We start from the raw sequence: 15,410 nt of genomic DNA on the forward strand, positions 1-15,410 counted from the left end.
TTACCCAACTTGACAGCTATGACACAAGGCCTAGGCCAAGGCATAGAGGCTGGCTGGCCTGAGTATTTGACATTCATTGCTGCTGGCACTACTGATTATATCTTAAGATGACAATGACGATTGGGTCAAAAGAAGGAACGGAAACTATCACTTAAACTGGAATTGAATTATCGTAGGCGGTTCACCTCTTGACCTAATCAAGACTCTTTGAGTGTCTTGTCTAATCAAGTTTGCGATGTCTCCTCACCAGCAAGTAGAATAAACGCACCAGAATGAGCTGTGTAGACAGTAGACAGCAGGGTGCTCTCATCCACCTGGGCTTTCTTGTGAACACACTTGACTTTGCAGAACCGTGAAGTATGCGGCAATGCATCTTAGAAATGATGCTCTGATCAATTCCAATCCATGAACAAACTATTGAGTAGAGTATGTCATTTAGACCGGGACTATGATCGTAACATCAGAACGGCGCTAAAACAGACTAAAGAAATTGATTATTTTCACTCTGAATTTGTGGCACTGATAAAAGGTCAAAGGTCACTGTTTTGCCTGTCTTTTTTGGTGATGTATGGGTTGAGCCCTCTCTCCGATTGGCCCAATGCACACAGTCTGTGGGAGGGGTTACCTGTCAGCCCAAGGTCACTGATTGGCCTCATCTGATGAGTTGTAGGTGTGTTGCCTTTTTGTTCTTCATTGTACCTGATGGTCTAAGGACCGAAACGTTGTCAACTAAAAAACTCAACTAACAACTAAAAAAAAAAGAGTAAGTTTGCTTTTTGACAATGCTGATGTTCATATAGGATGAATCAGCATGAAGTCACCCAGAAATGTGGAACCCCACGGCAGTTAATAGTATGAGTTGTGCCAAACAAACATTAATATCTCAAAAACTATACATGACATTGCTTATATTTTCACATTCTGAGTGAGAGCAGAAGTAGCTCAAGAGTTTGATGTATAATATATGCATGTCGTGTTAAAGTTGTGTGAACTGTCGCAGTTTTTAAAATGTAAACAGAGTTAACTGGCGAGAGTCAGACACACAAGCCTCGCGCCATTTGGGCTCCATAGGGTTCCATTGCCGTTGCCACCCAGTGACGCGGTTTGTTTACCAAAATGCTGCTCGGCTGATCCCTCATATACATACAAGTGTTTCCTTTGCATTTAGACACACACACACACACACACACACACACACACACACACACACACACACACACACACACACACACACACACACACACACGTACGTTATTAGTTATGTATAGTGGAGTCTTAGGTGTCTCTTCAGTTGAGTCTTATGTGTCTCTTAGCAGGGTATCAGTGAGTGCATCATATCATTTATTAGGTCTCTCATTGTCCAACTAAGGGACCATCTCAGATGTCAGCACAGCTGCATGGCGACCAGCGTTGGGTCTCCCACTTTCCAAAACACAATAGGGACAGGAAGGTTACCTCAGTGTCCTGTCTGAGAGGACTCTGTGTCCTCATGCCCAAGGGAATAATATGAGACAATCTGCAAATTGAGACGTCTGAATATAGATAGCTGCCAGGCTGCAGCGAGAAGTTAAACAGATAGCAAAACAACATGATAAAAAAAAGCCACTGAGGGCAGCCAAGTCTTGCTTTTCAAATCTCGCTTCCCCTTGTCTGGCTCAAAAGATTGGCTGGCGTCCAGACAAAGGCTACATGGCTAGAGTACATGCATTATCTTATTCCCTCAATGTTGTTGTTGTCTTTCTGTTCTTGGACAGAGGTTTCTATTCGTATCAAGCCTCCTTATATGATGTGAAGCAGCCCGCAACCCCCACCCACCCCCATCTATTTTGAATAACGGCAGCAGGCAGCAGCTATCATCAGCAGGATGTCATGGCTAGAGAAGAGAGCGTTATTTTACCAGTGGCTGTGTTGCGGCTGTCGTTGAACACAGGGTCGTCTTCGAGGCGAGGGGGGAGAAATCAGCCGCTGTCGCATTCAGGTTGATTGAAAATCGGTAACGTTACCAGTGTCTGGCTGCCTGTCCATCTTTTTGATTCAAGCAGTACGGAATAATATGAAGAAAGCCTCTTTAGTGCTCGATGGGGTTGACCAGAGGGGTTGACGTAAATGCAAAATGCATGAACGCTGACATCAATTTTTAAGGTGGAGTCGCACGCACCTGCCGATCATGGCGCAAGTTACAACACTGTTATTGGATACATAAAATGCTATCTTAGGCGCAAATGCCACCGTAACAGGTGCATTTTATTTGTATTTGGCGTTACTAGTGTAGTGCTAGTGTGCCATGGTGTAGCGTTATGTGCCCCGTACGACCTTAAGTGCTGCCTTCTGGTCATTCAAGGTACGGAAGTGCCAAAACAAGGTTCCATTGGTTGTGGTGGCGTTCGATAAATATCGCCCGGATCGCACGGATGGCGGAGCTTTGCGCCAATCACTGGCCAGAACCTGACCACCCCCCCACCTCGGTTACCCTCGACAGATAATCAAACAAGCGTCCAAAAAATGAATAGATGTGATCAACATATTTTTTCTTTCTTTTTCTATTATAACAGGGTGTCCCACCGATATACACATTAGACATTTCATTTTCCCATTTAACGATAAATCTAAACCCCTCATTACCTATAAAGACCGTTGGGGTCCCCCGAAATGCCAATATTCTTTCAGCAGTCTGTAACGTCGTTACCAACCATTGACTGTAATGGTAGCTAACATTTTGCTTATAAGCACAACCGCCTGCGCTCCTCTGGTACCACTGCTTATTTACCAATCATATATAGTGTGATTTGTGCTAGCTGCTATGCCATTCATTTAGCTAGGGCTAGGCTAATCATCACTCACCAGCCGTCGTCGGTGTCGAAAGGACAGCAATGATTTCTTTCTGTTTCTAGCCTTTCCCAGCTTCTTGCCTTGGTAAAGTTATGGACTAAGTTGTAAAAGGGATGGATTCACTGCGATGTTGTTTCAGCGGTCTGTCTTGTGAATTCGTGTAATCGTGTAATTTCATCATCACGTGTATCATCAAAACAGTGCTTGTTCTTGTATTCTCAGCATTTTGTGTTTCTCGTGCTCTCCGGGCTGCCTTTTTTCTTTCTTCTATATCCCACCGACGCATTCATATATAAATTTGCGCATTTGCGGTACTTCTACATTCTATTATAAGCGAAACGTGACACCTACAGTGTCAGATCGAAAATACTCATATCATATCATATCATAAACACATTTCTTCTTGCGGTGTAGCACCATGAAACAGAAAACCAACCTGTTCGGCTCCTCCTCCTCCGCACCGAGAGGGATTGTGGGTATTGAGTTTTGGTATCACGTTGTGGATCCAGCATGGCAGGCAAACAGAAAAGGTATCGCGAGCTTATTTTCTTTACTTTATATTATACCGTACGTGACATTGTGATGTTTTATGGTGACCTGATGATGTGGTTGAACGTTAAAATACTGACAGGACATTCGGTGAATTTGTAGGTTTCGCGAGTCGCGAGACACTTGTTTTTTTTAACCAACATAGCCATCGTTAGCTACTTTGCTAACTTAGCTGTCTAATAAGTGCTAGCTAACTTAGCAAAGCTCAGCTGTCATGTGTTTATTTCTCTCTCTCGTCAGACTATCCAGAAATGTTTTAAGGTCACCTTTTGCTGCTTGTTAACTAACTAACCACGTTGCTGCTAACTTATTTCATATGTTGTCTTTTATTGTAGGAAGTTAGAAGACCTCAGCGTGGACGAGTTCCTGTTGTCAGGTTTTGACTCTGCAGGTGAAGAGGAATCTGGAGGCAGAACTCCCAAACAGAATGGCCTGAAGAAGAAGAAAGCAGGGAAACATCCAGATCCATCGAATAATGTGAAGTGAGTGTTTCGCTACTTGACCATTCCCTCAGAACATGAACAACAAAACCATCTGCCCCTCGAGGACAGAGAGGCATCTTTTTCATCTTCTTCTTCACCTCTTCTTCCTTGTTAGGGGCAAGGCTTCACAGCACAAGGACCAGCTGTCCAGGTTGAAGAGCAAAGACCCGGAGTTCTACAAGTTCCTGGAAGAGAACGACCAAACTCTCCTAAACTTTGATGACACAGACAGCTCTGGGGATGAAGAGGAGAGGAAGTACCACACGTTGCCAGACCAACTCGAGGTAGGCCAGCTGTGTGTGTGTGTGTGTGTGTGTGTGTGTGTGTGTGTGTGTGTGTGTGTGAGTGTGAGTGAGAGAGTTCTCCCATGAAAGCAAAGATCTTCACATTAATGTGTTTTGAAACGTAGGATGCCGATGACGGCGATGACGAGGAGGAGCAAAAACATTCGACCCAGAAATCCAAGAAGGCGCGGGAGACCATCAAAGTAACAGACAAAATGATTGAAGACTGGAGAGTCGCCATCAAGGAGAACCCCACGCCTCGCGTCTTTCGAGAGGTCACCCAGGCCTTCAAGGCTGCTGTGGCAACCACCAAGGGTGAAGGAGGGGCCGACTGTCGATACAAGGTGGCAGACAGTTCAGGTAGGACACCAAGTGTTGATATAGGTCTATTAGGGCTTCATGATTGTAGCAAAAAAGAAAAATCACATTTTGATTACTGCATATTGATTCCTTTACTGAATATTATAATCTGAATTGCTGTGCGCATGGACACAGCTTTGTTATTTAATTTTGTTTTTAGCACGTGGAAAAACCACAGCTAGGAGCAAAATTAGATGTTATGCTACAGTGACTATTCATCACACTTGCTCGATAAGAAGACCGTGCCACAAATATTGCATTTCGCCATATTCTCATTTAATTTTGAGAAGTGTGCCTGTGCCTACACTTTTGAACACTTGCCGATATGTTGACAAACACACTGGGATGTGGGGAGCAGGCGAGGGAATAAGAACATTTGCTTCACTTGAAGATGAACAAATGTGGGTATTTTGCCGACTTCGAACCAGTTCCAATACGGTAATAGGTGGCCTCTTGCAATTTAGAAAATGCAGCAAAAATATTTAATTTATTGCTTGGTTTTAGATTGTGTTGCGCTAAGCCTCTTCCTCTACCCACATTCCCTCATTCCCCCTTTTTTTCTGTCCGCTTTGTGTCTACAGTGTTCAACGCATTGGTCCTGTTCTGCATCAGAGACATATATGTGGCCCTGCAGAGGATGCTCAACCTGAAGCCAGATAAAGACCAGAAAAAGTAAGAAGAAGATGTCACATCTGCCCGCTCTCACCTCTCCTCGATAGTCTTAACACATCTGTGCAAAGGTAGCCCGCTCCTCACTCACTTTCCTCTGCTTTTCTTAGGCCAGCGCTCCCATCATCTAGTCACAAGTGGCAGAAGAATCAGACAGACATCAAGATGTATCTGAGTGGATTGGTTCAGGTTTGTGTCCGTTTGTTTATCTGTCCACTTCTTCCTGTGTGTGTGTCTGTGTTCTTCTCAATTGTCTTTATTCTGCTTGACGTGTTTTTGTGATGTAGATAAAGTATGCAGGGATGCATTATTGTTTTTTTTGTTTTTTTCTATCAACACAACACCACCATTAATTTATAGGTTGTGTGTGATGTCTCTGCTGCATTATTTCCTACATTTTCTAAAATTTTGTCATTTTCTCCCTTTGCTGAGTATAACCTCAACAAAGATGAATAACTGTCTTTGTCTTTCTTCTGTCTTTCTACCATTTCCCTCTCCCATCTTCAGCTGTTATCCTGTCTAACCGAAGCCTCAGTCATCATTGCTGTCCTGAGGCACACCAACCAGATGGTACCTTATTACCTGTGTCTGCCCAAACAGTGTCGGCACCTGATAAAGGTCAGAAATACCTCAGCTTTGGCATTTTTCTGAGGAGGAAAGCTTTTCCAAAAGGGGAATATAATGTGATGCTTTATTGATCATTGTAGGGAAATTCTCCTGCGATGGCCCATAATAGTCGACCAACCGTTAGTCGCAGAAGAAGCGGGGGGGTGGGGGTCTGTATGTGTTGGTAGCAAGGGTCCATGCTAGAACGGATTGGCCGGAGGGACACGAGGAGTGATGATTGGTTGGGTTTAGGCACGAGGAGTGATGATTGGTTAAGGTCAGCTTCAGAGGCTGGGTTAGGGCCCTCCGGTCGATCCATTCTAGCATGAATGTGCAAAAGCCAGCCAGCCTGCCTTGCTGTCAGGGGAGAGAGGGACTGAAGAGCTCTTATTTTCTGTAACTTGCACATGCGTTTTACGCTTTTGTTTGTACATGGCGGACATTGTTTCAAGTATGCATACTGCATTGTTTGATGCTATGGACTGCACAAAATAAACATTCAAAACTCAGCCGCAGAGTCAAATGTTTGATTGGAGTAACAATCAACGTAACAACGTTTATTAGCCTCTTAGCGGCTAATAAACTGTTGTGACTGTGTATGTAGCCTGTGTGTATAATGTTAGCCTCCCTTACTTAGCCTCTTAGCGGCTAATAAACTGTTGTGACTGTATATGTAGCCTGTGTGTATAATGTTAGCCTCCCTTACTTGGCTTTTGTGAGTAACTGTACATTTATGATCATAAACGTACGACTAGTCGACAAATGGCTTGAACTAACAGCCCCTACATCTGCCCAAACCGTTCTCTTAATCTGTGTGTAGGATTTGAACGAGTGCTTCTCTCATAGCTTTGGTTCTCATCGACGTTGTCTTTGTGTCTAGCAACTGATGAAGCAGTGGAGCACCGGGGAGGAGACGAGCCGGGTCCTCGCCTTCCTGTCCCTCAACAAAATCTGCAGACACAAACAGGAGACGTACCTCAACCCTATTCTCAAGGTGAGCTCAATGGTTTGGAACGTATTCGAGGAATACAAGTGTGATTTTGCCGATTGCCTTCGTTTAACCCATTGATACCCGATGCAGCATTTGTGTGTGTATCCCTTTAAGCGGTTCACGGTCTTAAAGGGATACACACACAAATTAGGGATATATACACGCAAATGCTGCATCAGGTATCAATGGGTTAAACACATTATAAAGCAGGAGAGCTACAGTGTGTTTGGAATCTATCCTTTTCAATTTCATTTTGATTCCAAACAATCTGTCTAACCAGTGCTGAATCGTGTTAACTGCAGTACTTTGATCTGCCCCCTGCGTACAATTTTTCTTCTTCTTTTTCTCCGTAGCAAATGTACATCTCCTATGTACAGAACTGCAAGTTCACGTCTCCCAACGTGCTGCCCATGGTCAACTTCATGCAGCGAACGCTGACGGAGATGTACTCCCTGGACACACAGGCCACCTACCAGCACGCTTTCATCTACATCCGACAGCTGGCCATCCACCTCAGGAACGCCATGACCACCAAGAAGAAGGTGAGCACACACACAGCCCTCAAAGCTGCTCTGTATTTGTTGATAGAGATGGTCTCCTGATGGAAAACTCTGAAGAGAAACAGAGATGGTTCCCTTATGGAAAACTCTGAAGAGAAACCAAAGATAAATTTGAGATGCTGTCTTGCATAATAGGGATGCAAATATTTGAATACTACACAAATCACAAACTCCAATTTTCTCTAAATGCACCTTGAAAATGGGAACTATCAGAGCACAACGCTGAGGAAGGTCTTTGACTGAAACGTCCGTTGTCTGCTGCCCAGGTTTGAGGATATTAAATCATATGAAAAGACATTTGGAGTGCTGGCTTCTCCCTTCTCTGAACTATCAGAGCTGCACCACACATTTCTCAGTCTTCAAACTCTCAGTCCTCTAGACTGATTTTAAGAATCGTTTTCATCAAAGAATATGGAAGTGTTCTAGTACTTTCTAGGTGATGGCGTGGGGGTCTGCATCATTTGAGTGAGTGAAACCATGTTGTCTTTTGTTCTCAAGTGCTGTGGAAGCACAGTGTTGTTATAGCTATGATAATCACAAAACAACATGTTTAACTCATGCATTCACTTGACAATTAGAAAATCATGTGTAAGGACATACCACACACAGCAGTTGGTTGATGCTTGTTTGACTTACACCCTACTACTGCCTGGTGTATGAGCACACACAGATTTCACCTATACAGGGCTCTGTGCTGCCTAATGCTGCCTACACACTAGAGGATTTTCAAATCTTAACCGATTTTAAAAACATGAGAGACCACAGACATGAGGACAATTTCATCAGATTTTAACATTAAAATCGCCTGAACACACACACTAGACGATTCGGCCAGACTGCGAGACCACACACCAGCCGTTTGAAGTACCGACTCACAGCGATTCCAGCAACTAGACTGTAGGCTGTTTATATCCCACAGAACCGCAATTTTTTCCCACAGACAACGGCGGATGGCTCTCCAAACATGCGCCGAGCGGCGGGTCCGCTACAAGCGGGCGGACACCCTCGCAAAATAAGCTAAAACAACGTCCTGTCTGAGAGCTCATATTGCAGCATGTCCGCTCCCTTGGGGCGGGCCGCTCCGCTCGGCGCATGTTTGGAGAGCCCTCCGCCGCTGTCCACCCTGTTTTAAGCTGCTGTGAGGATGCTGGGGAGAGGAGCTACATGGCTCTGCTGTTGCCATGGCTGTTGCTCGTTTGTTGTGAGCGCTGCATTAACATCCGGGTATGACGCGTCGACGAGTCCCGGTCTGCTTGCTCTCATTGGCTATTGCGGGTTCCGTCGGGAGACAGCCATCGTAAATATCAAACATGTTTGATATGCCCGATTCGAGATCGGGCAGGCTCCGATTCAATCAATAATTTATTGACACCAGACACTTGACAATTATTTTGACAAAAAATCGGTTGAGACTAGCCTCGAATCGGGCCACGCCCCCCCGAGGGGAATCGGGCATTAAATCGGGCATTTTATCCTCTAGTGTGTGGGAGGCATAAGCTATGCATACCCTAGTTCCTCTCTAAGCACTGTTAATTGCACCCAGAGCTACAAACAAACACACAGAGCCTGGCTCCTGGCTCCTGAGCACCTGACATCGTACTGTAGCACTGAGTCTGCATGTGTGTTTTGTGCAGGAGACGTACCAGTCGGTGTATAACTGGCAGTATGTCCACTGCCTCTACCTGTGGTGTCGGGTCCTCAGCACCCTGCACCCCAGTGACGTTCTCCACCCGCTCATCTATCCTCTCTGCCAAGTCATCATAGGCACCGTCAAGTGAGTATATATACACACTTTATTCAAACACATTGTTAAAGCATTTCTGCACATTACACCATATTGAATTATCTATATATATAAAAGGGAGTATGTGGGCAATGTTTCTCTGTTTCAATTTTTGTCCCACTACACACACATACACACAAGGAGGCATTGTGACTACACTGAAGATGTCATCAGTGATGTCACAAAGGCCCACTGATGATGTCATCAGTGATGTCATAAATGACTGATGTCATCAGTGATGTCATAAGATGCAAAGTTGTGACATCATCAGTGATGTCATAAGAGCAAGTGAGCCCGCACAGTGGTCGAGCTGTGTACGCGAGCTGTAGAGCCAGCTCGACGAGCTGCAGGGCGGGCGCGAGCCTAGGAATCGAAATGTACCAAACTCCAGATTTTAATCCCCTGAATATTGATTATAGGCATTTTGATCCACAGTAGTGTGTTTATGATAATTGTTTAGGCTCATTTCAGTACACTTAAACTTAAAGCCTTTTTCCATCCAAAAAGCTGTCCTCGCACGGCTGGGATTTGTGTTTCTGTGACATAACGGGGCTGAAGGTGTGTCTTTAATCACGCGCTTGTCTCAAGCACGACTCTCGAGTCACAAAGCAGCACTGCGTCAAAAAGTCACAGCTGAAACGGTGAATAAACATCACATTTCCTTCCATTAGTTTGTCAGTGGAAACGTAGATTTTAGTACGAAGGAGTCACAGCAGGAAATTCATCAGCTCGGCAGTAACTTGACACGGCGGGTCCGAGCGATGAGGAAACATTGTAAATAAGAATCTGTTCTTAAGGACTTGCCTGGTTAAATAAAGGTTAAATAAAAACACAATAAAAACATAAATAAGCAGATATCCCCTACAAAGCCAAACCCAGGAGAGAAGCTACACCTGGAACCACAGAGATTCATCGCTCTGCTCGTAGCGTAGCTGAGGGGGAGGAGGAGGGGGGGGGGGGTGGTTACGGACTGCCTGAGGTTGGGCAGCTCTCTTGGAGGCGGGTCACGCTTTGGGCCCACTCTGGAGGTAGTCCATCTCGAGCACAACATGGCACATACTTTTATTTCAATGGAAACCGAAATTGGCGCGGCATGGCCTGGCACGGCCAAAGGTGTCAGTGGAAAAGCCCCATTAGGTTTGATTGTAGGTCGATCAGTTTGCAAGGCATTGAATACCTTTGATTTCTATTCACTTTGAGATCAAAGAAAATCACACAAAAATCAGACACACCAACTGTCAAATTTGAAAGTCAAGTATGAGCTTCACAATCATGTCATTAATTACCCAGATACTTCTATAACAGCACAGAAAACTTACATTTTTATTTTGTTTTTTGTTCAAAGTTTTTTTATTCGTTTTCTGTATATCATACAAAATACAGATTTAAATACACTTGACACTTTTAAACAAAAACCCATCCCACGAGAACCCCTAGCCTATTACACCACGTACATCATGTCATACATCGCAGTATATCAGTACACAAAGACACATAAAAGAAAAAGAAAAGAAAGAAGAAAAAACAACAACAAAAACAGATGAATGAAAATAAATATGAGAGAGGGGGGGGGGGGTAAATCTATACATTTGAAATGCTTGAAGCGTCCATTTTCTCTACCTGGTCCAGGACTGGCTGCCAGATGGTATAAAAGTCGAGAGCACAACCCCTTGTAGCGTATCGGATTTTTTCTAGGGTTAGATGATCCATAAGATCTCTGACCCAGTGATTGAAAGTTGGAGGAAACTTGTCTTTCCATTTAAGGAGTACAAGTCTTCTAGCCAGAAGTGTACTAAACGCTATCATCTTTTTACTGCATTCAATTTTTATTGTTTAATTGGCCACAGTTGTTACCTGCAAGGCTGTCATTCTTTTCACCACCGTTATCTCTTAACACACAGTATAAGATCATATCACACACACACCGCACACTGACCTGCGTGAACCTCCCACTTGTTGCGCTCTACAGTTTGCCACCAGCAGGTGGAGGTATTGACCACCATTTTTTTCTCTCTGAGCAGGCTGGTTCCCACATCAAGATACTATCCACTGAGGATGCACTGCTGCCGGGCCCTCACCCTCCTGTCCAGCAGCACCGACACATTTGTGCCCGTTCTGCCCTTCCTGTTGGAGGTAAGACTCCACACACCATCTCCACTAAACCTCCTGTTGGAGGTAAGACTCCACACACCATCTCCACTAAACCTCCTGTTGGAGGTAAGACTCCACACACCATCTCCACTAAACCTCCTGTTGGAGGTAAGACTCCACCACACCATCTCCACTAAACCTCCTGTTGGAGGTAAGACTCCACACACCATCTCCACTAAACCTCCTGTTGGAGGTAAGACTCCACACACCATCTCCACTAAACCTCCTGTTGGAGGTAAGACTCCACACACCATCTCCACTAAACCTCCTGTTGGAGGTAAGACTCCACCACACCATCTCCACTAAACCCTTCCTGTTGGAGGTAAGACTCCACACACCATCTCCACTAAACCTCCTGTTGGAGGTAAGACTCCACACACCATCTCCACTAAACCTCCTGTTGGAGGTAAGACTCCACCACACCATCTCCCCTAAACCCTTCCTGTCTGAGGTAAGACTCCACACACCATCTCCACTAAACCTCCTGTTGGAGGTAAGACTCCACACACCATCTCCACTAAACCTCCTGTTGGAGGTAAGACTCCACACACCATCTCCACTAAACCTCCTGTTGGAGGTAAGACTCCACACACCATCTCCACTAAACCCTTCCTGTTGGAGGTAAGACTCCACATACCATCTCCACTAAACCTCCTGTTGGAGGTAAGACTCCACACACCATCTCCACTAAACCTCCTGTTGGAGGTAAGACTCCACACACCATCTCCACTAAACCTCCTGTTGGAGGTAAGACTCCACACACCATCTCCACTAAACCTCCTGTTGGAGGTAAGACTCCACACACCATCTCCACTAAACCTCCTGTTGGAGGTAAGACTCCACACACCATCTCCACTAAACCTCCTGTTGGAGGTAAGACTCCACACACCATCTCCACTAAACCTCCTGTTGGAGGTAAGACTCCACACACCATCTCCACTAAACCCTTCCTGTTGGAGGTAAGACTCCACCACACCATCTCCACTAAACCGCCATTCACCTCGGATAACCGTTGATCTGGACAGTCAAGTTTCCAGTGGCTTCTTCATCCCAAATCTTTCCCACAGCCAGTTATGTAGCGACTCCCCGAAACACTTCAAACAACTTTCAAATAATGTCGAACCGATTGTAGCCAAGTCGCTTGTGTGTTTTGTCACAAATGGAAACAATGAAAGGTAGATGTGATGAAATGTTCCGTCGCTGGTGGGCTGTGGAAAAAGCGCAGCGGTGTACGAGATGCGTTCTGCTCTCAACGGCTAACTACCGCACAGGGCTCAGGAGGAAGCACATCGATGTCTAGGGCTTCTGTATATATATATGTGTGTGTGTGTGTGTGTGTGTGTGTGTGTGTGTGTGTGTGAGAGAGAGGCACCTTTGTTATCAGACCAATCACAGGTCACCAACTGTCAACATTTTCCCTGCGTTGTGTGTTATGCTAGCACGTGATAATGCGGCGCGTGTGTGTCTTTGTGTGCAAATGTGTGTAAGTGTTTATGTCGGGGTGTGGGGAGCGCTGTTGCGGTTTGCCAGAGAGGAGCAGCGACGACGACTAGCTCGGCCCGCTGGGAGTGGTCAGTGTGTGTGTGTGTGTGTGCGCGCGAGTGTGTGCGCGCGCAGCAGTTTGACCAAAGCGATAAAGGCTGGGTCGCGGTTTACACTCTGTTCCTAACGCGCTGTGCACACCACATCCTCTCTGCCTATGGCGTACCCCCCCCCCCACCTCCTTTCCCCACACGCACTCAAAGACCCCCCCCCCCCCAACAGCAAGCCGTGTTTATTTGTGACGCACGCCATTTCCTGTGTGTTTTTTTTCTCTCCTTCGCCGTTCCCCTCGTTAAAGGCAGGCTGAGCTACGCTACTGCTACTGTTTTAATTAGAGCAGAGCAGCCCCTTCCTCCTGTGTGTGTGTGTGTGTGTGTGTGCGTGTGCGTGTGTGCACATGCGCGCGTGTGTGTTCTCGCATCTCCAAGGGGGGTGCATGATTTGGAGCTTCCTGCTTCAGTAGCTGTGCGTGTGTGTGTGTGTGTGTGTGTGTGCGTGCGTGTGTGCGTGCGTGCGTGTGCGTGCACGCGTGTATCAGGGTTGGCCCATGCCTTCCCACTTCCCCCTGGCTCCCCCCCGCAGACCGACACCACATCCTATGTTTGTACAGACAGCACCGGCCAGGAGCGCTGCTCTGCTCCGCACACAGAGGAGCACATCAACGACCTCACACACGCGCAGCACCGCACCCCACGTTCAACGTACTGTAGAAACAGACAAGATACAGAGAGTCAGAAATAGTCGTGTATATTATACACATATGAAACGCCAAGAAATTCGCTCGCACACTTTGGGCAGATGTGAAACCTAAACCTGGCCGGTAGACAAATAGTCTGCTCTGCACGTTGTTGGCTAGAATGTACTTTCTCAGATAAATATAACTTCTTCTCAGTCACTTTTCAGTATGGAGGGATCAACTGTCTAGAATGAGAATGCTGTAGTTGTCTTGTAAATTTGAAGGGCCAATATAGACACATAGGTGGTGTTATAAACTCTAGGTGGGGTTGTTTTCTTGGCTTCATGCACGTTTGTTTATTTTATTTTATTTTTCTTTATGTATTTATTTATTTATTTGTGGCATGATATTACAGGCGAGTAATTTAACTGGGAAATGAAAATAAAATGTTCCTTTATATATGCATGGACTTCTAGGCCCATAACAGGGTCGTTCTGTTCCTTAAAGATGATGTGCACGGCGCTAATATAGCAACCAAACTTGTCATTTCTGAGCACTTGAGCCTGAGTTAAACTGTTGCTTTACGCCTTTTCTTTACAGATCGTCCAACAAGTGGACTTCAACAAGAAGCCGGGGCGCATGAGCAAGAAACCCATCAACTTTGCAGTCATCCTGAAGCTCAGCAAGGTCAACCTGATGGAGAAAGCCTACAGGGTGAGTTTTCTTCTGGCTAAGATCTTCTTCCAGCACAGAGCATGTTCACGACATGACGCTAGCATAGATACAGATGCACAGTGCACGCTGCTGTCGGTGCTCCATGCTGACGGTCATTCTTCTGACACGAGCTCTGGTTACGTGAGACATGTTTTCCCATTCTGAATGCTATCATTCTGAATGCTATCATTCTGAATGCTATCATTCTGAAGGAAGATTGCCACATAGCACTAACTATAACGATCGCTTTGAGATGTGCGTTGACATGCTCCACAGAATGTCATCATCATCAGAATAAAAGTTTAAAAAGATGGACCTGCTGTGCCGGGTTTTTTTTTTTTTTTTTTACTGCTGTTCTTTCCGATGAAGCAACAGTTTGATCAAAACATACGCCTCCAGAAGTGTCAGGAAAAGATGTTTGTTTTGTTTTGCTCCTGCAGTGATTGGGTCCGTTTATAGTTTTCACCGTTGTAATGGCTGAAATGTACGTCTGCATCAGCCTCGACTTGGAGCCTTGTCGGCGGCAGCTGGTCCTACATACTCCAACGTCAGCTGGACGAGGGGTCGCAGGGGACTGGAGTCCTCAGCAAAATGAGTCAGTTGTGTGATTTCACTAGGATTTCAATGAGTAGAAGTTGGCGAGAAGAGAACGTAGTGCATATACTTTGTAATAGCATTCACTCTCTCCTGTTATCTCTCCATCTATATTATATTATGCTCGCGCTGTTCGCGTCGGCTGCGTCAAGTAGAGCTGCCGAAAATAATCGATTCAGAGATGCATCGCGATGCTTAATAGGACGATTCTGAATCGATTAACAAATATCAAAAATCGATTATTTAAAATAAAAAATAAAATAAAAAATTTAATCAAATAAAATAGAATGTAAGTACATGCAGTTGTTTATTTTAATTATGGATCATAATACAATGCAATTCCAAATGCACTTTTATTTTAAAAGTAGCCACACAGTGAGAAAAAAGAAAGTGAGAAAAAATAAATCATGTATTGCGGAAAAAGTGATGCATCGATTTAAGATGCATCGTATAATCGAATCGAATCGTAGACTTGTATAATCGAATCGTATCGAATCGTGAGATCAGTGAAGATGCACAGCTCTAGCGTCAAGTCACATTTTCGAGGAGCTGCACTGGCAGGCCTGCCGGGCCGCGGCGCACCCCTCAAGGCCTTCAAAGAGGCACGGAGAGGCCTTGAT

At 45.2% G+C, this 15,410-nt stretch overlaps 1 protein-coding gene across 1 annotated transcript in view; it reads left to right on the forward strand.

The window, feature by feature from the left end:
- Positions 1 to 3,331: 3,331 nt before the first annotated feature.
- noc2l (NOC2-like nucleolar associated transcriptional repressor) overlaps positions 3,332 to 15,410 on the forward strand; it is a 30,716-nt gene continuing 18,637 nt past the window's right edge. Inside the window, exons 1-12 of the mRNA XM_083638365.1 lie at positions 3,332 to 3,359; positions 3,714 to 3,860; positions 3,976 to 4,144; positions 4,270 to 4,504; positions 5,086 to 5,176; positions 5,284 to 5,362; positions 5,681 to 5,791; positions 6,660 to 6,773; positions 7,124 to 7,312; positions 8,965 to 9,104; positions 11,135 to 11,246; positions 14,083 to 14,196. Coding sequence (XP_083494491.1) covers positions 3,340 to 3,359; positions 3,714 to 3,860; positions 3,976 to 4,144; positions 4,270 to 4,504; positions 5,086 to 5,176; positions 5,284 to 5,362; positions 5,681 to 5,791; positions 6,660 to 6,773; positions 7,124 to 7,312; positions 8,965 to 9,104; positions 11,135 to 11,246; positions 14,083 to 14,196 — 1,521 coding nt within the window. The 5' untranslated portion in view covers positions 3,332 to 3,339. The remainder of the gene's footprint in view (positions 3,360 to 3,713; positions 3,861 to 3,975; positions 4,145 to 4,269; positions 4,505 to 5,085; positions 5,177 to 5,283; positions 5,363 to 5,680; positions 5,792 to 6,659; positions 6,774 to 7,123; positions 7,313 to 8,964; positions 9,105 to 11,134; positions 11,247 to 14,082; positions 14,197 to 15,410) is intronic.

Source organism: Poromitra crassiceps (genome assembly GCF_964638095.1).
Source record: "Poromitra crassiceps genome assembly, chromosome: 6".
Taxonomy (NCBI): Eukaryota; Metazoa; Chordata; class Actinopteri; order Beryciformes; family Melamphaidae; genus Poromitra; species Poromitra crassiceps.